Source organism: Anas platyrhynchos, chromosome 5 (genome assembly GCF_047663525.1).
Source record: "Anas platyrhynchos isolate ZD024472 breed Pekin duck chromosome 5, IASCAAS_PekinDuck_T2T, whole genome shotgun sequence".
Lineage (NCBI taxonomy): Eukaryota > Metazoa > Chordata > Aves > Anseriformes > Anatidae > Anas > Anas platyrhynchos.
The window spans coordinates 5204173-5227281 of NC_092591.1; the positions used below are offsets into that span (position 1 = coordinate 5204173).

Sequence of the window (23109 nt, forward strand, 5' to 3'; positions counted from 1 at the left end):
TATCTGGATAAAGCTCACAACTTAATCTGCTTTCAAAGCATCAGCAAATGGTTGTTGCCCAAACGCTGATGGCCACTCTGTGCAGCTCAACATGAAGTGGAACAAAGTTTGCTGTTCACCTGACAGGTGTATCAGGGTCTGATCAAGGCTCCCTCCTCCTCTGTGGCTCCTTGTACCAGGCAGGTCTCATTCAGCCCGTGCTGATCTGGTGCTTCGTGCTCACCAGATGAGACATGAAGAGGGGCAGAGCTCAAAGGGGGCTTCCCTCCTAGCTGTGGGGCACGCACTCCTCCTGAAATCACCAGGTCCTTGTCGGATGATGGGATGTGTCCGGCTCATGTGCTCCATCACACGCGGAGACTCAACTCATTCCCCAACCAAGCACGGAGATCTTTGCCTGAACTCACTGCAGGCAACTCTCACCCCTGGGCTGGAAGGTTGTTAGGGCACAGCAATGCCCACCAAGGGAAGAGGAGGAAACAAAGGTCAAAAAAGACAAGAAGCAGCAGCAGGGGAAGGCACAATGAAATATTAAAAGACTTTTGCCAGGAGTCTGTGTCTCCCGGTGTGCAGATAAATCTCCACATTACATGCTAAAAGTAATCAGCCTGGAGAAAGACACAGGCATTTCATCAGGCTTCAAGCAGGGGGCTGCTCGCTTATCTTCCAAAAAGTCTCGCAAAATCCTGCAAGTAAGTCAGTGAGCAAGCTCTAATCTCAAAGTCAATGCTAATAGCCTTCCCTCAGAAGGAAATTATTATCCAACAGCACATTTCAGAAATACACAAAGCCAAAAAAAAACAGGTTAGGAGCCAGAATTTTCTTCTGGCTGTTTTTTAAGTATCACAGCCCCTTGGTCAGGAGAGCTCTGGGTTGCATTTTCTTTTTCTTTTTCTTTTTTTTTTTTTCTTCATTTAAAACAGCAAACAATATGCACAGGGAATTTCTTGGGGAAAGATTTCCTTTTCCACAGCATGAGCAAAACCTCTCTGGATCACCTAAAATCTGCAAATCTTTGTAGGTACAGAAAGAGTAAAACCACTGAGCACTTCTGAAATGTAATTCTACACATGAAAGATAAATTACTGGCCTTGTCCTGTAATGCTGCGAATTGCTTGACAGATTCAGGCAATTACTGATCAAACCCAGTTAGAGGTTTGATCGACAGACCAGGTGAATTGTTGACTCAAACCAGTTCATCACAACATCCCGATTTATAAATCTGTACATTTACAGAGAAATGCTATTTGTCCACATTTATTTGAACTCCCCCAAGGCATACAGGAGCTGAAGTTTCATTTTTGAAGCCATTTTCTAAGAGATAACAAACAGATCCACTAAAGCCAAGAGCTGACAGACCACACGTCTCAGGACAAGCTTTTGGACCCACAACCTGGGCAGCTGTGGGAACCCACAGGCATTTTATGCATACAAGAAAATTTCCATCCAAATATCCATGACAGAGAATGAGACCCTGTGAAACAGAGAAGAGAAAGCCTACCTGGTGCCTTGCTGAAAAGGCCACTACTTTCTGTGCTAGTGCACAATCTTTTCTGCTTTGAGGACTCAAGATACGATCCTGGCTGTGCTGTGAGGGGAATTAGTTCAGCCCGACAGTCGCAAGCGCTGCAGGCAGAGCAGCCAAATACAAAAATGAGTCCTCAGCAAGGGAAGGGGACGACGTGAACTCGCACTGATGTCTGTACTCTGCTGCATGTCTGGCCCCTGAGCTAAATTATCAACAGGCTCATGCCTCTGATTTCCGAATAACAATGCTTTACGTGGAGCTCTGTGAACCTGAAAGGCACTGCACAACAAGAGCCTAGGGAGGTGCCTTGGGTTACTGAGTCACATCTCCCTGCAGCGAGCAAAACCAGCTGGTTGCTGGGGTTTCTGTCCTTGGAACAAGGCTAAGGGCTTCAGGGCAAAGCTTGTGCTGAAGGAAAAGCACATAAGAGAGGCTGTACTGGATCAGCTTCATGACATAACCCATCCCTGAACGCTCACCAGACAGCACAAAAGCAGGGCAAACTCACAGGGACACCTCCCTGGCTCACTCTCCAGCCCGTGGCCATTTACTGCTGATCACGTTACCTCTTCAGCCAGCTTCAGTACACACTTTTGTCTCAGCAGCTATCAATATTTTTGTTTATCAGCCAAAAATAATACAGAGAGAAAACAAAGGAATTTCTGGTGAATTATTCCTATCATTGTAAGCGCTGAAAGCCCACCTGAGATACCATATTCATGTAATAAATGCTCTATAAACTCATAGAGACAGTATCTGCTCTAAAGAACCTGAATGAACAAACCACAGAGAAGCACTGATACCAGCCTGTTTATGGATGCCAGGACTCAGGAAAAGGAGAAGTAAGGGATTTGCTCAAGGTCACATAAGAAAGAAGTGGTACTGCTTCTTTCTGAAATTAAGCAGAGGAGAGGAGACTATCTTTTTGATTGCCTTTTGGTTCTTCTTCTTCCATGTACTTTTTCCAGCTTTACTACATCCCCGTCTAGATGGGTAGAATGGCACAGATTATTTATGGTCAGAATGATGACTGTTATTCTGCCCTCTGCTCCTTTTCCCCCCCTCATCCCACCAGGCCAGGGTTCATACAGTAACATCCTCCCCTTCCTCTCAGGAGGATCTGGAGCAGAGGATTTGCTTTAATTTCTACTCCCTGCCAACCCAGTCTCCAGATGACCATCCCAACTCACTGTTACAGTGATAGGTAGGACTAACAATAAAAATAACTCTCAGCTTAAATTTCCCCCCACCAGAACTTGACTGTCCCTAAAAGTATCTCAAGGATCTGTTTTGGAAACGTTCTCTAGGCTTTCCTCCTCACCCAGGCATAAATAAATCCTGTTTTCTTCCATGATTCAGTGGGGATATTTACTTTGAGTGTTCACACCCACCCATCCCAAGCTCAAGGTGACTCAGGAGAGAAGCTCTGCATCGCTACCCAGGGCCTGGAAAGCTCCAGCCCCGTTAGCAGAGCCTGGGTTTAAGCACCATGGAGCAGAGAAGGGAAAGAAAAGGCAAATGACCATCGGGTCATGAGGAGCAAAACAGGTTCCAGACAGGCTCTGGAGCATTCGTGCCTCATTTGTAAATCTCCCTCGTTACCTGCCTGCAGAACCACAAGGACATGCACAGAAATACCGAGCCCATGACACAGTTTTTCTCTGTCCCGGTGTTGCTCTCTTCAGAATGGGATACGAGAGCGAGCGCTGTAACAGATGCCTTGAAGCAGATTCAGAATACATGAAGAATTATGAGTTCCACTGGCTTTTTAAACCCTCATATCCATCTTCAGAGCCCACACATTAGTGACTACTCAGTGCTTAATAACTACTCATTGCTGCTGTCAGTTAGCACCACTGAAGCGTGCGTTCCCTGCAGCAGGTGATTCAGGTCCGGGGACGCCAGCTCTAGGCAGCAGATACCTATTGGAGGACTATATCCCTGCCCAATAAGCCCCAGAACATCTTCTAAATCAGCATATTATTTACAACCAAGTGAAACCCACCCCTCATAAATAGCATCCCCAGAAATGTGTTCCAGCTACGGGAGAGCACATCTCTTCATCAAGGCTCTCCTTTCACTCAATCCTCTACACAACACTCCCTACAGCCAAAAAAAATAAAAAGAAACTGCATTTAGCCACGTTTTCCAGATAGAAGAAATACCCAAGAGGAAGGTATTTTCCTGGCAGGCTGTCACCTGCCAGGCCATACGGGTGGTGTGGGGAGAGGGAGGTGACCCAGAGCCCTCTGAGATCCCCCATGGGTGTTAGATCCATCCCTGAGCACACCACAGAAAGAACATCAAGACCCCAGGCATGCAAAACTGCAATACTGGCCTGTGCAAGTACCTGAGCAGTCAGCAGGAAGCAGGGGAGGTGTGGGGGAAGCAGCCTAGAAAAGGAACAAAATGGAGAAAATTGGGAGAGCTCCTGGGCTCACTTCACATTAATAAATCCTCAGGCACTGATGGCATTGCCAGTATATTAAAAGAAATGATAGGTTATTGGGAACAGCTCTGCTGAAACCCTTTATTACATCCCAGGCTTGGATGAGGCTGTGATTAGAGTTATTCAAACACAAGGCAAAAAAAATAAAAGGAAGCAAAAGCCTCCAGTAATTCTCACCGTATCGACCCCTCTTGGTGATTAATGCTGATACACAGCGTTTTTGCAAAACACCAATTGCTTGCAGTTTGAGGTAATTATTTTATTGTCAGTCAAAATCCAAGCACTTTACTTATTTCCAATACGTGTCCCTAACTCGCTCTCAGGCAGGGCAGGATTTATATGTTTATCAAGAGAGCATCCTTCCAGGAAGGAACTTAGATCTCCTTTGATCCTCAAGTCATCTTAATTTGAGCAAACACCAGCGGGGAGGCAAGTTTAGCATCAGTCATCTGTGGCTTGCACTGCCCAAGCGGAGAGAGAACATATCTACTTTCTCATTAGAAAGGAATATTTTAAAACCATCTTCTCAATAAATTACCATCACTCTTCCTGGTACTAGTCGCAACGAGCTCTTTTCCTCCATTTTTCTCTTATCACTCTGCGATCGGAGGCTACATTTCAACCCAAAAGATCAGGCTCTGACGCAAATCCCCAGAAGAGGAGAGGAAATTCAAGGCCAATGAAGCTTTACATTCCCTCTCTCCATTTTTATTTTTTTTGAGGGCTGAAATGTCATGAAAACAGATTTTTTGCACTGTAGTATATATGTATCACTACTAGAAAATAAATCTGACTTCTCCAATGTAAGGACAAGTCTTGTTTCATGAGGCGAAGGCCACCTAGACGAGCACATCAAGCACAAATTAATAACTCTGACCTAGGGAGAGCTGCTAGCCTGCCTTTTTTTCTTCAATCAAGCTAAGTGACTGCTGCAGCCCAGTGGGAGAGGGGGCTGAACGCCATCTCCTCTGCCTGAATGGAGCTGGGATTTCTGACATATAAAAGCCAGAGGATAGAGGGCGAGGCAAGGCAAGCTGAAATGTGACACACCGAAAGTGCAGACTTGAGAAGGAACGGGATTACTGCAGATTAAAAAGACAGCTGAGACACTTGGGTTTCTGTTACAGCAGGGTTGACAGACAGCAGGACAGACTGTGCCAAAGCAGCTGACAGCACCGTGCACGCAGGTGGTGCTGGGCTGCTCCAGCCTCTGCAGCACAGAGCAGTGCTCTGGCTAATGGACCTTACCCCTTAATTCAGGCAGAAAATTAAAAATTCAGATAAATTACCTGGAGTAGTAAGTGCCGAGCCATGCTCCAAGGCAGACACATCCGAATTGTTGGACTGCTACTAATGGATGGATGGAGCCAGACAGCTGGAGAAGGTCAAAACATTCAGCTGCTGGTGGGATCCCACACTTTGGGCGAGGAGGATGTCAGAGCCAAAAAAAATAATGCCCTCTACACCTGCCCCCAGCTCCTGGGGGCAGCACTTGAGGACTGATAACGAGTAGGCTTAGCTAATCTTACCCTCAGATGGTTTTAACTAGAGGCTCATGGCAGGGCTGCTGTTTCAAAGTGATGTATCAGAGGTGGTGACGGTGCTGCTGTTTCTCAACATACGCCAGCAAAAATGTCAGGGCTAAAATACCAGCTTGAAGTTTCCTGCTAGAAGTTTGTGTAGAAAGGCCCCAGCTGCCTTCCCCTTCCTTTTGACAAATTGCAGGCACACTTTCTTTTACCACAAGCTTTATTTCACCTGTTTCTGACAGCTGTTTGCTTCCAGAGCTGGGTATGAGTGACCAAGTCTCATATCTCCTGTTCCACTCACTGCTACCCCCTTCTCTTGGTCTTTATTTCTGCTCTGAGGACAACGTCTGAAGAGCTCCCAATAGGAAGAGCGTGGCACTGCCAGCTCCTCACCTTTAAACCACGCAGGCTGCATTGGCAGTGGCACAGCAGTCTTGTGCCAGATGTAAAAACACAGCAGACACGATCCTTACAGCACTTCAGGACGAAATTTGACAACAAGAAAAGGCTGACTGATGTGAATTATTCTCTTTTGGGAGCTGCTCTGTCATTATAAAAGCGTATGTCACAACAAGCCAGGAAAGAGGATCGCTGTTGCTGAGAGATATTTGGATGCAAAATTTCCCTTGACAAGGCAAGCCTGATTGAATATTAGCCTGCTGTAGGACTGAGGTAAAACCATGAGCAAACTCTTAAAACAGTTAAAACGAAGTAATTCCAAACAGTGCACATCCTTACGAGGAACAGAAACCAAAGATTCATGCACAGGCTGACGATGGGAGCTTTACTACCGATCTGGAGAGGGAAGGGAAGCTAGTGAGGAGCATATGGAATCGTATAAATTACTTGAAGCACCCAGGAAGACAGTAAAAATAATCATCTCTATCGCCGAGACTGCTCATTTAAGTCTGCAGCCGTCTGGAAGACAGACCTCGCGCGGCCAATGCTGTGCGCAACAAAACATCCATAAACACACACGGGGCAAAGCTAAGGAGGGCAGGACTGCTGTGAGCAGCCACGCTTTGAACAAACACACCACAAATTGCAGCTGCTGCTTATCCTGGCTCCTGTCAGCCACTCTCATCTGGGACTTCTGTGTGCTCAGTCCCTTCTGTTGGAATGGTGGCTCCGTCTTACCAGTGTTTTTTCTCCCACGTGTGATCCCTTGTACTTTATCCAGGGAGAAATGCAGGTGCAAAGTCCTTCCTCAGGCACATCAGCAGGAGAAAGGCAATGCCCAGGCATTGCTTCCTGCACCCAACACAAATCCCTGCTCTGCTAAAGGCTCCCTGTGAAACCGATGGGGTCACTTGGCCTCTCCGTGTTTTTCCTTAGCACCTGTAAGACATGGATAACCTCCCCAGGGTAATTAAGGAGATAAATGCATTAAAGATTAAAAGGCGCTCTGATATTCCAATAACACGAGCTGTAAGAGTGCCTAAAATAGATCCATTTGGGGCAGCAATTAAAGAACACACTACTAACTTCTGAGTCTCAGATTCTGTCCGCCTAATGCTGGCTATTTTTGCCCACAAAAGCATTAATCCCAGCTTCCTGTAAAAATGTCATTTCAAAATTTTACCATCTTCCGCTACTCTGCTGCTGCTGCTCTGCCTTACCACTACTAATCAAAGTGATATAGGTTGCATGGTTTATGTAGTAAAATTTGCAGCCACAGAGCTGCAATACAGCTATTTTCTGTTAGTCAGAGCTGCAAATATGTTTATCCCTTAAAAAAACCACGTGCTTCCAAAAATGTGTGTTTATTAGGTAGCGACAAGGCACTTGCATAACGGAGACAGTTTTATGGCTTTCCATTATCGTATGAACCAAGATCATACACACAAGTACACGAAACAAGGACTGGGTATATATTCTGGAAACTGCTTGTTGAGAATGATGTTGACACACTTCACAACTTCTTTATAACTCTGCTGATTTTTTTTTATATGTTTGATTTCCCATCTACAGCAGTGGTCCAAACTCCACTGAGTACAATATCTACATGGGTAGATGGAAACCAGTAACAGATGCTGTGGTATCTAGCAACTCATGGGACTTCTTGTGAGCTGCAGCATGATCACATAGCCCTGTAGCGTGGTACTGCTGTTGCCTTGCTACGAGGTTGTAAGGCCTCAGGACAGAGGCTTCTCAGGCTGTCTGAAATTTCCTTGACCTACCCACAGCTTTGCTTTTCTTGATTTAGCTGCAGCAGCATTTTTTTTCTACCTGACGGTGCCTATGGCTATTATGTTTTACTTTTGTTTATTTTTGTGCAGTACTGAATGGTTTTAGGACTCTAACATAACGGTTCCATATGGGAAAACACATGCCAGGTATGAAAAAAATCCTCAAGTAATGGAGATACAGTGCTGAGCTCTGCCATAAGACACGAGATCGCTGGCACTGGAGTCCCCATGTCCATAAGCAATACGCCAATGGTCAGCTAAAGAAATATAGATCCGGACAAAAATGTTTTAGGATAAAAAAAGAGAACATAAAGAGTATCTAAAATACATAAAAGCCACCATAAATAGCTAGCTGAGATGTAATATGGAGCTGCAGATCAATAAAGAAAGGGCAAGATGAAAAATTGTGTCAGTAAACACATAAAAATGACTTTAACTGTATCCTAGACTGAGGAAGAAGAAACTATCAACATGAACTTTATATTCCTCCAGGCAAAGGACTGCAGATGTTGCTGACCCCACGCTAACAAGCCCACCAGTAACCCCAGAATGAAGCCACTGACCTTAATGCTAACAGATGCGACGGAAGGGTGAGCGTAACACCAGGAAAAGGCACAGAAACCAAGAAGTGTAGGTACAGCAGTTGTACCAGCACAATTATTTCCTCTTTTTTTTTTTCCTGTTATAATAGCTATATCTAGTCTAATAATAATTACAATAATTAAATAGTTAAGATTTCAATTATATTAGCAGTAAATTCTTGGGTTTGGGTACAGATGAGATATGCTTTCTCTCTGCCCATAAAACAAGATTTTGAGCATAACAACAGGTTCCTCTGTTAATGTTTTTGGTTCAAATCCATTTCTCCTCTGTTTACTGTTATCTCATATTAGTGGTGGCTTATGATAAGCAGCTGCTGGGTTTCAGTCAACATCTTTAAGAACCAAATTCCACCATAACCCTTTACGTAGGTGATGTGAGCCATGCAATTCAAAAAGTCACAACCCTGTAAGCTTCAAGAAGCAAATCCCAGTGTTGCTCCAAACAACTCCACACATTTTGAATGCACAAAGCAAACTCACTTTAAGCCCCAAAGCAGCAAAGTTAGAGGATTAGCAAATTGCCCCAGTCCTCCTCCCCCTACCTGATTGTGGACCAAAAAATGATAAATTTTTATTCATTCCCAGAAAACCCAAGTTTCCTGCCCGTCTGATGTTCTCCAAACAGTTTGTGTTCACCTGCTACATGCCACTCAGGTACAAATCCAAAAAGAAGACAGGTCATCTCAGAGGGATCCCAAAGTACTGCCAACATGTCCTTTGCTAGCAACATCTGGAGACAAAGCATTTGAACAGGACACCAACAGAGATCCCGAAGCATATTCAGACCTTTCTTCTCCAGAGACTCAGGCCATCAGAGCAGCGTTTGGAGGATCAGCTTCTATTTTTTTTGGTCTAAATATTGCCGTTTAGAGAGTCAACTGATGTACTGTAAAACTGACAGCCTCATTACTGGTGGATATAAATTGCTTTTGCTCAGCTGGAGTTAATGTAGGACCATCTGACTTCCCAGAATTGACATTTTTAATGATCCTCTTTCTCTGGCATTTTTTCATTGACCACTACAAAAATCCAAACTGTCTCTTGCTTTGCCAAGCTGTCTGTGGATCAAGTCACTCATTCTCTAGGGATTTTCGGCATGTCAGATATCAAAGTAAACTCAATAATAACTGACCTGAGTACAGCTACTCTGATACTTCTGGACTCTTCTGTGCTATGGATTTTAGAGTTAAATCTCAAAATTCTGAAGGCCAGAGGAGAGATGCACCCCAGGAGAAGGATGTATGTGCAAAGCATTTAAACGATGGAAGATGCCAACTGTAAAAGTTTGATGTTTAGGGAGCAAAAAAAGAGAATCCAGAAGAAACAAGCCCATTCCTCTTCTCCATTTAGCAGAACAGTGACAGAAACAAACACAGGGGTAGAAAAATTGACTGCAGTGTGTGTACTGTAATTTACTCCAGCAGAAACATCTTCAGTTATCTCCTAGAGAAACCAGTCATTAATAAAGCAGACTGCAGTAACTTCACAGGATCTGTTGCAAGCTATTGAGTCAATAATCTGCAAACTGAAGTATACAAATCCACGTTGTCCTGGTCACAGGACTGCATTGCCCTGTCTCCTCTGGTGTGCCCTTACCTTTTACCTTGCTGGGTACTGTTACCTGTCGTCAGGACTTCCCTTACCGTGCCATATCCCAGGTTAAGCAGAATAACCTCCCCTCTAAGCCATATTTCATTTGCGCAGAATGGGAAATTCTTTACTCCTCAGCACTGCTTGTGGATCCCAGGGAAGAGCTCTGCACCTCCCTGCCCATTCCCAAGACTCACCGTGGGCTGAGACAGGCAGGTGCAGCATGCCCTGGCCCAGGTGGATTCAGAACTGCAGTCCTCCCTTCTCCAGAGCTGTGACTAGGGATGTACAGTGGTTATGAAGCTGTCTTAAAATGAAAGTCAAGTTAATTTTAGCTGTAGAAGAAAAGCACTTAAAGGAAATGGATTTCAAAGAGCTACCTCTGGAAGAAAAGCACTTAGAGAAAAAGGGTTTCAAAGAGTCTATGCACGTGTCCAGCACATCTGAAGTTTTACGAGCCCTTCACAGTACACCTGGTCTCTCCACACACTCCAGCAGAACGATGTGGGCAGCTCTTTTGGCCTCTTGTCAGGTTTGGGGTATTTCTTTTCTTCTTAACAATCCACCTCCTGCTGGCACAAGCTATATATTTTTTTCCATCCTGTCTGTTCTCCTTTCTGAGCACCCCTGCTAAAGTGCACCATAAAGAAGCATGCAGCCAGGACCAGGTACACACAGAGCACCAGCCCTGGCTGTGCACACTCACCCTGGACAAGGGACCTAAGAAAAAAAAACCCACGTGGCACAAGTGGGAAGATGGGAGAAGAAGCCCAGCACTGCTCACGTCTGCCATGGAGATGCTCCAGACTTGTTGGCATCTCCTGCTCCCCATCCACTCCCAGCATAGAGCACTGTGAACACCTGGGTTCAGTTCCTTGCGTGGCCTTGGGTTTTCCAGGTGAGCTGATGCAAGTCCTTGGTTTTCTTTGTGCCTCTGTCTAAAGCACAGATAATTTCCCTTCCTCTTAGGAGCACTGTAGATGGGGAAGATGAGCACATAAGCACACTCTAGATGGGGAAGGAGCCGATATCAAAAAGATGTTTAGGTCATCTAGCCAGAAAAAGAATAAATGGCTCTTTATGAAAGTGTTTACCTAGTAGAATAAGAGAGGTGAGTCAAAGTATAGAGTGATCCCACTGCTCCCCCTCCTTTCTCCACACCGTCTCAGCACAGAAGTCCCACCCAGCCCCTGAGGATGAGCTCTGCTCACCCCCTCCCTCGTGGCAGTATGCACAGACTGCAACAGCTTCAAAATGAAGACAAGCCAAACTATTTGGAAGCAGTGATGCATAACTCAGTGAGGCACTTACACAGAAAGCAGAAATTCACACCTGCCCAGTCCTTCAGGTGCCTGGGCTTTGGCACTTTGCAGCTGAACTAACGTGACAGACCTCACAGCAGGCTCCTCCAATTTGCATGAGGGTAAGTAAAATACATGTGAGGGACAAAAACCTTGTGTTTTGCCGCACAGTCAACGCATTCGAAGTCTGAGCTTTTTGGAAAGACAACCTTGTCAAGGTCTAAGAAAGAGAAAAGGTGGTAGAGGATGAAAGCTGCAGGATGCAGTAATAATAAACATCAGGAACAGAACTGGGTCCCATACGTTCAGAAAAAGATACTGTAAGGAGCATCCTGCTCCTAACAAATAACAACACAAGGAGTGTTAAAGCTACATGGTGTTTCATAGCCCAGCACCACTTATTTTCTGTGCATAGTTATTAAAGCCTCTCCAGGCAGAGAGGTTTGTTGCACACCAGGGTACCTTCAGCCTCTGGCTGCTGCTTATTCTCCTGCCTCATTACCAAGGTACCTGATGGGCATCATAACCCCGTGTTTCCTGTGCTTTTCCTCCCAGCACTGTCACGTATCTCTCTAATCCAGCTTGCCAAAGCCGGCCAGAGAGCCACTAAATATTAGAATTATTCCCCTGACACAGCTCCTGTCCAGCCTGGTGGCACAATGGGACATGTGAAGCAGATCTGACATGAACCACCCGAAACAATGCTTTTCAGGCAAGAGTTAGTGGGACGGGGAGATACCAGACTTGATGCAAACTCAGCCCACAAAGGGCAACCCTCTCACAGGGCTCTTGAAATAAGTTATTTGATTCATTTCAAAGGAAGCCAATAACACTCAAGCTGGCTGGAAATAGGACTACATAGGGAGAAACATCAGGTTATGTCACATCTATAAATCCAGGGGAGGTGACAGTTGATATAACTCAACATATAAGAGTTTTGGGGTTTCTGCGTTTGATGAGCCTCTCAAAACAGCTAGATCACTACTAGTCACACAGAGACTTTCCCTACAGATGTGGTTCAACTCCCACTGATTCACCTGAAAGGTTCCCACTGCTTTTGATAGAGTTTGTATTAGAAATTGAATTTGCTACAAAATGATCCCAGTACCCTTCCCAAGTAGCCAAACTGGGCTAATTCTACCTTGTCCCACACCAGCTTTGACTCACGTCAGATGGACAGCACGCATGCAAACAGGAATCAGCTAATTCTCGGCAGAATAAATTAGTCCAGCCATAAAGCACAGGGTCTATACATACATACAGTGGGAATAAACTATATAAAGTTTTATACAGGCCTTGCAGGTCTGTCTTGCTTAACCACCACGGGGTCCCATGCCTGGGCATACAACACTGAAGAAATGTCAGAAAAATGGCACATAAAAGAATGCTGCTGAACTAGCAATGGGCTGATTAGCAATTACCCTATTTGCTTCATCCTCACAGGACTTATATCCCTGCACCAACCCAACTCGGGCAAAGGGTGCTAAAATTTCCCCAGGAGTCTCACCTGAGCAGTATTCATTTTTCCACCCTCGGAGCCACACAACACTAAGCTCTGGGAATGAAGGAACAGGTCTGGAGTATTCAGAAAGGCTGTCCCCAAACTAAAACCTCAGGGCACATCACCTGGGACCCATCCCAGTTTGTCACTGGGGGACGGGGTTTCCTCAGAAATGCTCCTGCTCTGTGTTTAGCGACAGAGCTTGAAGGCCAACCCATGAGGCCACCAACACAACGGGATGTCCCATGCAAAGTGAAGAGCAAGAGACATGTCCACCATGAGGATAAGGGAAGAAGGGACTTTTCCTCTTACCCAGACCCTGGTTCTGCTGCTCCCACTCGATGGTGTCAGGAACCTGGTAGGACACCCCGGCCAGCTGGGCCGCGGGGTTTTCCAGGCCAGCTATGGGCTCCTGGGAGGTCTCGCCTGGAAGCGTGAAACCCGGCAGCTCTGTGTCACCTTCCAAGCTTTCATCCATTGAATCTATGTCTTTGTCCTCTTCATCTTCCTCTTCCTCCTCTTCTTCTTCCTCCTCCTCTTCATCCTCTTCCTCTTCCTCACCCTCTGGACAGAGAAAGACAAAAGTAGCATCAGGAAAGGTCCCACAAGGCAGAAGGTTCTTACATCTCTATCAGCGAGCACCGAGACAGCCTGCTGCTACCACCTCTCCAAAGGCAAAGTTGTGCCTTCCCTTTTAGTTATAAAGACTCAAGGACTTCTGAAGCCACAAGTTCTGTCCAAGCTATTTAATAGCTACTAACGGAACCACCCACTGCGAGAAAACAGCGCCTGGAATAATGACATAATTGAATTTTCAGCGGTTAATTTTTCAAAGCTAAAAAATAATGCATAATGTTCATGCACTTTACCTAATTTACACGGTGCTCTGCTCAGCCCTTTAACAAAAAACTCCTGGAGCACCCAACCTTGGAGAGCCATCACCCAGCAGCTGAGGAGCTGGTTTAGCTGGGGGGGGGGGGGCGAAGACCAAATTAACAACTAATGACCCAGCCAAAGGTCAATAAGTTGGAGCAATAAGTTGGAGCAGCTTGGGTGGGACATCCCAGGGGCTGGATGTGTCGAACCTGTTGTAAGTAAAACAATCTGCACCTTATCAATTGTGTGATGTTTCACCCTTTTCCCTTCTGCTCTGGGATGCAGTGGCACTCCAGCAAGGCTGCTCCCCAAAATAACCAAGAAACTAACTAGGGAACTTGGGGGGATCTCTTTAATTGGTGGCTATCCAGCTTACTAATTAACGGGGGGAGCTGGCCTCTATTTCAGAGTTCAGAACACCTCAAGAAATCAATGTACATCATAAAATCAAGGCGTTCACAGTGCTGTTACATAGCATTTCCTTTCCTTCCAATAAAAAATTTGCTTTAAAGCACTGCATGTTTTTTCCAGCTCACCAGACAGGACAATTCCTCTTGCCACCTTTCAGTTTTAGCCCTGCATTTCATACAAATGAGCTGCTACTTGAATTCCGCTGCATCATTCTGCTACAGCATGCCTTTTGGTATTTGGAAAGGAATGATCGCTCCTGTAAACAATTACACCATGCAGAGCATCTAATGGAGCCTACAGGGATGTAGTTCGCCACTTAAATTCCCATTACATTTTACAGACAGCTTTTGTCTTATAATGTGCCCATCATTTCAAACCAACGTCGGAATTTTCTCTCTCAAGCTGCATGTTTCCATACAAAACACACAGCCTCTGTACACACAAGAACAGAAAACAGAGAACGCTTGTAGGAAACCTGCAAAGATGACTTCAAGTAGGTCTTTTGCCTCTGCTGAGAGCAACACGGCTATAAACAAAAGATTTCCAAACTTAATAGCAAAGATGCTAAACAGCCAGCACACTGGAGAACGGGACCATGAACACACTTTCCCTAGATGGACTGGATGAAAAAGCAGTCAAGAGAAAACAGGGATCAGATTTTATCTCTGAAAAACTAGCTCAGAACAACGTTTTCAGAAGGTTCTTGTGATTTTAGCAAGCTAATTGGAGGCGCCTGCCAGGAGCTAATTTTGAAGGAGCAGATATCCATCTCTGCACCTCCAAACCCTAGCAGGCAGTCAAGCTGAACACCTGAATCGAAGTGCCAAGGCTGCTTATCACATCTAAATCACCCAGCCACATCAATCATCCCACAGCCACAGCATAAGGATGAGAATAATGCATAACCCTCACAGCACAGCCACGGCAAGGAGGAAAAAAGGGCTCTTGACTCGCTTCTTTTTCTTCTCTATAGCTCGTTCACATGCCTGAAAACAGCTTTTTAACCCCCCATCCCAAAATGCTAACAGCTTGCCTTCCCACAAGGTGCAGCACAGAGCACCACTTGGTGGTCACAAATAGGAATTAATGCTTCTAAAGAAAAGCAGACTTCACAAATGTCAAGATTTCAGGTGCAGAGGCACACCAGGAACCTGGCAGGCACGGACATAGCACCTGATGATACCGTGGGATAGGAAAGGGCGCACACATCACACAGCTGAACCCCAAAAGCTGCAGGTTTGTGCCTCAGACCAGAGCCTTTTTACAAAATTATGTTTCTCCTAAACCACCCTGCTTGGACATTCAGAGCCCTCAGCAGCTGCTTCAAAGATAACAAGAGACTGAAAGGACCAAAACCAGAAAGGCCAGCAGATTCAGAAGGCACGTGGGTTTCCACCTGCACATTCAACCCCTTGTGAATTATTTTGTGTAGCGTGCTTGCGCACATTTGCAACTCTTGGCTAAGGTTCTTCTTGCAAAGGAGGCAAGATAACCGTACAATGAAATGTATCTAATGGTCAAGGCACTAATTCTGAACAAAAAAAAAAATGCAAGTATGGTTTTCTTGGCTGCATGAGTCTATCCAAACCAGGCACTTGGGTACAGTGCAGGTGTCTGTGCTCTTCTGAACATCTGGCACTTGCCCACTACAGCAGACAGGCACACCACACACAGCAACTCATACTTTATTTTCTTTGCTTGCATAAGAATCTAGCTCTTACTTGTGACACATGATGTGAATCTAACAAAGCCTTAGAGAGATGATATCCTAGCTCCTTTCCCTGTGACCCCAGGGCTTCAGCACCAAAAGAGTTTCTCCCCCAGTAAGTAGAAAGTATAAATAGGATAGGAGAGAATTAGTTTCATCATCAAGAGTGGAAAAAAGTAAAAATTGCCACCCTGACAGACTAAATAAGCAATGTATTCTGTAACAGGGGCTCAGTTTTTCCTTCTTTGACACATGGAGGAGAAAAAAAAATCAAGAAATTTAACACCTCCCTGCTGTGATAACAGTGCAACCTAAGCAGCAGGAATCCCCACAAAAATGAGATTCCGGCTTCATCTGTCAAAGATTTTGGCTTTAGAGGACCTGACAACCCTGTAATAGGCATTGAAGTGCTTGGTTGTGGAGAAGGTGTAAGAGAGCACCAAGAAAACAAATTTGAGACAATAAAAAGTTTTTAGGACTGTTTGATGAAAAATGCCTTTATTAATAGTGTGCAGAAACAGCAAAACAACAATGGCTGGGCTTCATCATGGGGTCAGGGTGATTCATTAGCATCCCTGATAAAATCCACAGCATGGAATTTGCTACTGCAGACTAGCCAAGAGTCCTTTGTGCCCTCACAACCCCCATGTAAAGAAGGGTGGGGACCCAGGACCCATCCTATGACAAGGGGAGTATTGGGCCAGTTCTTCCCCCTGGCCCTTCCAAGGGGGAACAGCCCCTCCATTCTCCACAGATAGCTTCAGCCAAGCTTTGTACTTCTTTGTAGTCTCCATACAGCTGCAGAAAGCCACACTCCCCGAAAGCAGGAGTAGGTCCATGTTATTTGGTGTTAACAGCACAGGACAGTTGCTGTAAGCCCAAGCTGCTGACAAACACCATCAGCAAGGCAGTGGAATGTACCAGCAGCCCTCCTGGCACTGCAAACAGCTTTAGGGAACGTGCTACAAACAGGCTGCAAAGGCACTGACAGAGTTTGGGTTTGGGGTGTGTTTTTTGTTTTTTTTTTTTTTGTTTTTTGTTTTTTTTTAAAAAGTATAATGCCATGTAACAAGCTGGAACTGAAGCACCCTTATCATAACCCCGCTGAAGTGAGCGGGGCTTTGAGGTGAAGATACCAGCACTTAAGATGGATGTTCAGATATTTTCCATTAACATTTACAAATGCTTTTATTCTTTAGAAGACTTTAGAACTCATTATTTTTCAGATTTCATGCACAGGAGAAATATCTTACTATTCCCTGAGCAGCAACACTCTCACCAAACATTAATAGCCTCTTAGGCTGCAGTTGTTTTTTTTCCTGGTTCCCAGCACTATGGGGTCTGAGTGCTTAAGAGCATCTAATGAGTGCCAACTATGTTGTGATTAATCAGAAGCCAACGCTAATTGGTTTCTAGCTGTGAGCCCACTTTTTGTGTGACTTTTCAAGAAGGTGGAGCCCCCTCCTGTGCCAACACCCAGCAAAGCAGCCCAAGAGCTGAGTGACTGCTGCAGAGAGCTGGAAGAGCCCTAACACCTACCTGCACAAGGTACCTGAGAACATCACACACCAGGGACCCAGGGGCTGCTTCGACATCTGCAACTGCCCCAAAGACAAAGGTGGCACGCACCCCACAACTCATTTTCTGCCCTCATCCACTCCCACCCACACGGCAGCACTGGGCTTTGGTCACACACAGAACATAGGAAGCAGAGCTGCGTAAATAAGGATAGGGTTAGGGAGGTCCATAACTAACTTCTCTTGCCAGAAAAGGAAGAAGAGGCACTAAAAAGTCTCCACCAGCTCTTTTCTTCCCATGTGCTTGCAGTGTTGGAATGCAGCTCATTTTCTGCACTGCTTTTATGATCACAGCTGACTATCAATCCACAAAGACCTTTCTAGGAGAACTTTCATCATTAATCTGTAGCTTTCCTGTGATCAGTATTAATGTCACCATCTGATATTTCCAGAATGCTGCCAAGAGCAATCAGTTGTGACAGAACCCAGCATGGAAGGGGAGGGCTGGCAGAAGATGGGCTCTGCCCTGCCCAGACAGCTTCCTGAGCTGTGCACAGGTACCCAGGGGTGCACTGGGCACAAATCTGCAGTGTTTTTGTCCTGATAGTTCAGCTAAACCCATCAACTTCCCACATAAAGCTGCCTAGGGTGCCTGCAGACTCATTACATGACTGTAGCCATGCTTTGCTGTAGAAGAAGTGTTTACAGGAGGAATTCAACACCTGGCCTGCTGTACAGATAAGGAAAGGGAACACTGGGAAGAACACATTTGTTGAATGGGATCCTATCTCACAAGGCAGGGCACTAACCCTACTACTATCCTAAGTTTCAAGAGAAGAGGAAACATCCCAAGTTTTTCTGTAGAAGAATGTTCTTGCAACATCTAGGAGAGGCAACAGGGCAGCAGTGCTGAAATTTGGAGCTCCAGAATGTCTTCAGTCACTTGCCAAAAACCACTCTGCAGAAACTGGTCCCCAGCAGAGGGCCCTATGACATTGCTAAGACAGTAAAAGGAGAGATTTGGATTCTGATCCTAACCTACCCCCACCCAAATCTGAGGCAATTCACACTTGCATTCAGTCCTGGTTCATCTCATTGCAGTGGAGCTGAGGCACCGAAGAGCTCTTGAGGGGGAAGAAAGGCAAAAATGTGCAGCAGGGACCATGGGTCTGCTTCTGTATTAAGATTAGAAATGATCGTTCCTAAGAGCTGTATTTCCAGCAGCATTCACCACAAAATTGCTTTCACACTGAGCCAGGCTAAGGAGTAGATTTAGCAACGCAGTGCTATTTTAGAGAAAAAAAGATGAATACTGCAGAATAAACAGCACTAACAAGTTAGCTCACTAGTTTGCTGCAGTACAGCTCCTCTGGTCCAGGGTAGGCAGTTGCTGAGCTGCCAACCAGTTAAAAAAGAAAGGTGATTCATCAAATTTTAATCAAATGAGGGTATGTGAATCAGTCCAGATTTGACTACTGTGACCTGTAAGTAGATAGACCAGAGAAAGACAAATAGTTTACTTCTCTCAACAAAATGCTTTTTGCTTTTACAGTGAAAAGAGCTGTGGGCATGGCATTCCCCTACCCCAAAGGGATCTCAAGCAGAAATGAGAATCACACTTAAAGTTTTGATGGTGCCTCTTTAGAAGTCTCTAATTCAACCACACTACTTACTAAATGCTTTCTTAACTCTTGGGCTGTTAAGCTTCATTTTCTAGGCAAATCCATGGATGCAATCAGCACGGATCCATCACAGATGGATCTAGGACATGGACTGAGGGTGGATCTGTTATTATGGGCCACAGCCTCCAGGATACCAGAGTTACCTCAATTCCTATCCAATGCCATAAGGTAGGATCACTGCAAGCCCACTCCACTCATTTCTAGTCAGAGCTTCACACCACTGAGCATGAAGCTCTAGGATTATCCTGACAGAGGCTATAAACTGTCAGGGAGGTTTTGAGAGAGCTAAAGCAGTTCAGCATGGTTTGCCTTGCACCTGATGCCCAAAGCTCCATGGAGAAGCCTCATGAGCAAGCCTCCTACGTGTGCTGATGGACCCCAAGCATCAGTGGCTACAGAGAGAAATTTGATAGAAGTGTTGCTTGCAAAGCCCTCAAATGAAACTGCCGTACACCTTCTTACCTGAACCTACCTCCCTGAAGCTGTGAGGGTGAACTAATCCCCAGATTAGAAAACAAGAACTAATTAAAAACCTTTCACCCACACACTCCAACTACCATTCAATAGCCACTGTAGGGGGTTTGTCATTTTTGTTCTAGCTGAAAGATAAGCATGGGAAAGCTATGACATTTAGCTGGTGTTTAAGTGAACTCTAATTTTTTTGGACAAAATAAGAAGTCAAATAAAGTTAAGAAGTTTCAAGCATAGCCTGGCCAGAACAGCAAGCAGAGAGGATCAGACCGAACCAGGCCCTCTAGGCAGCAGGAGGCAGAGCAGTGGCAACCAGGATCACGCCTTTAAACATACCAGACCAAACACAATAACAAAGACTTTTTCCTCCTCAAAAGGAGACAGCATGCAGCTTATTTTCTGCCAGAGAGCTGGACAGACACGTGCTAGCTACCAGACACCTGGGAAAAAGCAGTTACATTAAACCAATCCTAGCAATTCTTACAGGAGCTGCTCTTAAAAACTAAGCAGCACAGCAGATACAAACTTCTTGTACTTGGAGGTACAAAGCCATAAAGTGCATCTCTTAAGTGACTGCATATGCCAAAGGAAAGAAGAGATACTGTGGTTTTATTTAAACTATAGCTGCCAACACACCTGCAGTGAAACAGGACAGCTAGACCCATGTCTGCCTCCCTCTGCAGGGAGTCACCAACAAGGCCTCACACAGCAGGAGTTCCCTTGCTCCTCTTCTAGCTACCCTTCAACCAGCCTAACATCCTCCCTTAGCTGTTTACCTAAAAGTTTCCAACTTTAAGGGCTTGATCACCCTCTACACCCCTTGATTTCATGAAACAAAAAAAGCATCACCAGATTTGAACATTGCTGGTGCTTCAGTCAAACAATGTACTTGGGGTAAATATTAAAAGGCTTGGTTTTGATATAAAAAGCTGTCAGCTTTTTTTCCTCCCCAGTTTTTCCACTACAAAGGAGAATCAGGGGTGAACTATCATCTACTGTGAAAGACATCAAGGTCAACCTGCACCAAAGGGACAATTCTCATTTAGTAGCAACAATAAACTAGAAGCAATAGGAAGTGTACACTAAAAACATTTAGTTATTAGTTTATCTTGCACATGCTTTGCCTTAAATCTTCAGATTCTTGCCAATTTAGCTGATACCCAAATGATCGTATCAGGCTAGTTAACATGCTGGGCTAAGTACCCTTCTTATTTACACCCCTGCAAACTCATTTAAATTTTTAATGGGGTTGCAGAAATGTAATGAGGCATGTCTTAATCCACACAATGGTGATCCACTCAAAGCCTTAATTTTCATTAAAAATTATTCTTCACATCCAAAAAAAGGTTCCATGTACTGCAACACAGCTCAGAAGTAAGAAGAATGAAGTTTAAAGAATAAAGTTTAAGAAAAAAGAGATGTAAGCTACAAGTTCTGAAGTGTTTTCCCAAATAAAGGCAACTACTGCCTTCACTTTTAAGTATTATGCACAGCTTGGATGTCTCTGCACAGGAATAAGACCAAGTGGAAGCACAGAACTGCCAAAAATAGGTAGAGAAAGGGGAAGAATAGGAGAGCTCACTGGAATTAGCTAAACCCCACTGTGTGCTGGAAGGATAAATACAGGTACATAGATCAGAGTGAAGTGTGACAGGAAATGCTGAAACCCAGAGACCAAGGAGGCATCATTACAATGTCATGATGATAAGGTCAAAGCCTAAAGCTTCACACTGACCCTGTTCTGGAGCAGCCTTTATTGTAGTCAAAGCATAAGAATTAAACCTGCAGCCAAGATTCAGCAAAGAGGTGCCCTACAAGTACAAGACACTGGATTTGCTGATCTCAAAGGCAGGTCCAGCCCCTTGTCTCAGTACAGCTGAGAGACTTTGCAGCCAGATGTGGCATTAAGCAGGCATACAGCAGCTCACAGGGAACACTGTGGGCTGTCCTACACAGCAGGGACCTGGTACTTGTCAGATGGTTGATCCAAAAAAAAAAAAAAAACCAACCTACCAATTGACTGGTGTTTTCCTATAGAGGTTAGAAAGCTTTTAGAGCAGTCTGAGGGCACTGCTTTCTTTAGATGTATGTTACAATACCCATGAGTGCAGCCTCCCCATTGCTCAGACAGGTTCCTCAGTCTATAACTGGCTCCTCTTGTTGCTACCACCAGCAAGTGGCTCTGTACAACAGACCCAACCCTACCACTCCTTGCACTTTCACACCAGCACTTACTGATGTTAGGAACCATGCTCAATTTATTTGCCAAGAAAAGCAAGGTGAAATTCCACCCCGAGGCAGTTGTTACTCAGCCTTGACTCAGAACTGAACTTCACCTCCATACTTACACACTCAGATTCACCCAACACAGCTCTTGGCTGAACTTTAGTTTCTCAGCATGCCTTCCCAGCCCTGGGATCATGCCTCCACACTATTGACAAGGACTTTGCCAGCTACATGGTGAGAGCCAGCCTGATTAATCAAGCCTACTATTCAAGAGCTGTATGACTACATTCTCCTCCCTCCAGAACAGAAAATTTAAGTTGCCTATTTTCAGAGATGTTCCTGACACCACACAACAGGCACTAAGTAGAGCATCTTCTACAAGTATCTTCCCCATCCAGCAGCCTACGTGAAAAGCTGAACTGTGAATGCAGCTCAACCCCAGCAGCTGTACTTGAAGCAGCCTAGATGACTGAACTGAAACCAGCTGAGGGCTTACACACTGCTGTAGTCATCTGGAATTTTTTTTTGAAGGAGTGCATGAAAAATGCAATGGGCATATGAGCCTGCAAAAATACCTGCATAAACAGACCCTTCTTTTTAATTACCTTTAAAACCCCCCAAGAATATAGTAAGAACCAGATTGTGTCCCTCTGTTGTGCATCCCCAAAACACCACCACAAGTAAACAGCCTCTAAATCTCCAGTTAATACTGGGGTGGGCCAAGCTGGAGCTTATTCAGCTGCAGGGAGTGGGCAGAACTGAACTTGGGCTGGTTTTCTCTGTTAAATTTAGATGTAGCAAGGGTTGGTCGAACATGCAGGAGTCTAGCAGCTGAAGAACTTCTAGGGACTTGCAAGTTAAAGGAGCAGAAGCCTAGGAAGGCAACCCAGCATTAACATGCCTACATCTCAATGATATTAAGCAAGCTGTCCACACTGAACTGTTTTTTGGACACAGGCTGTGATGGGCAAGGCATCACTCTTAACAGCAGGCCAGTTCTGTACCTGCTGGTTTAGGGTAACATGACCTATAAAGTTCTCCTAGAATCTTCTGCTTTGCTCCAATGCATCCCCAAGTCACATCATGTATGAACCAGTGACAGAAGCTGCTTGATGAATTGAGGGGAGCCAGCTGATGTTGTGCTCTGTCCCCCAAGGGCTTCAACTAAACACTGCAAGGACCTTGCACAACAGAGACTGTGACAGACTGCTTGCCACTTGGGGAAATTATATCTGCCAAGTGCTGCCATGCTGAAGGAGTACAGCATCCCTGCACAGGGCTGATATTATGGCCAAGGAACCTAGTCCTAAAGTAAAATAGTTCATTTTAAAAGAGCCACTTCAATAAATGTGTTGGGAGGTTTACACAGTGGTCCTGAATAGGCAAGTTAAGCTAGATTTTCTCTTTGGACCCTAACAGCCCCACAGAGAAAGCTGCAATGTTAAGCTTCCCAGAGAGATGCTCAAGTTCTGGGCAAAGGAACAAAATATAGAATTAAGTCTCCCAGACAAGTAAGGCTCATCCTCAGC

At 45.0% G+C, this 23109-nt stretch overlaps 1 protein-coding gene across 4 annotated transcripts in view; it reads right to left on the bottom strand.

Annotated features, from left to right (window-relative positions):
- The window catches only part of ARMH4 (armadillo like helical domain containing 4), a 57522-nt gene that overhangs the window by 21515 nt on the left and 12898 nt on the right, over positions 1–23109 (bottom strand). For all 4 annotated transcript variants that reach the window (XR_011809409.1, XM_038180302.2, XM_072038143.1 and 1 more), the window contains exon 5: positions 13002–13253. Coding sequence is in view for 3 of the 4 variants with exons in the window: in XM_038180302.2 (XP_038036230.2) it covers positions 13002–13253 (252 nt within the window). In the remaining variant the exon portion in view is untranslated. The remainder of the gene's footprint in view (positions 1–13001; positions 13254–23109) is intronic.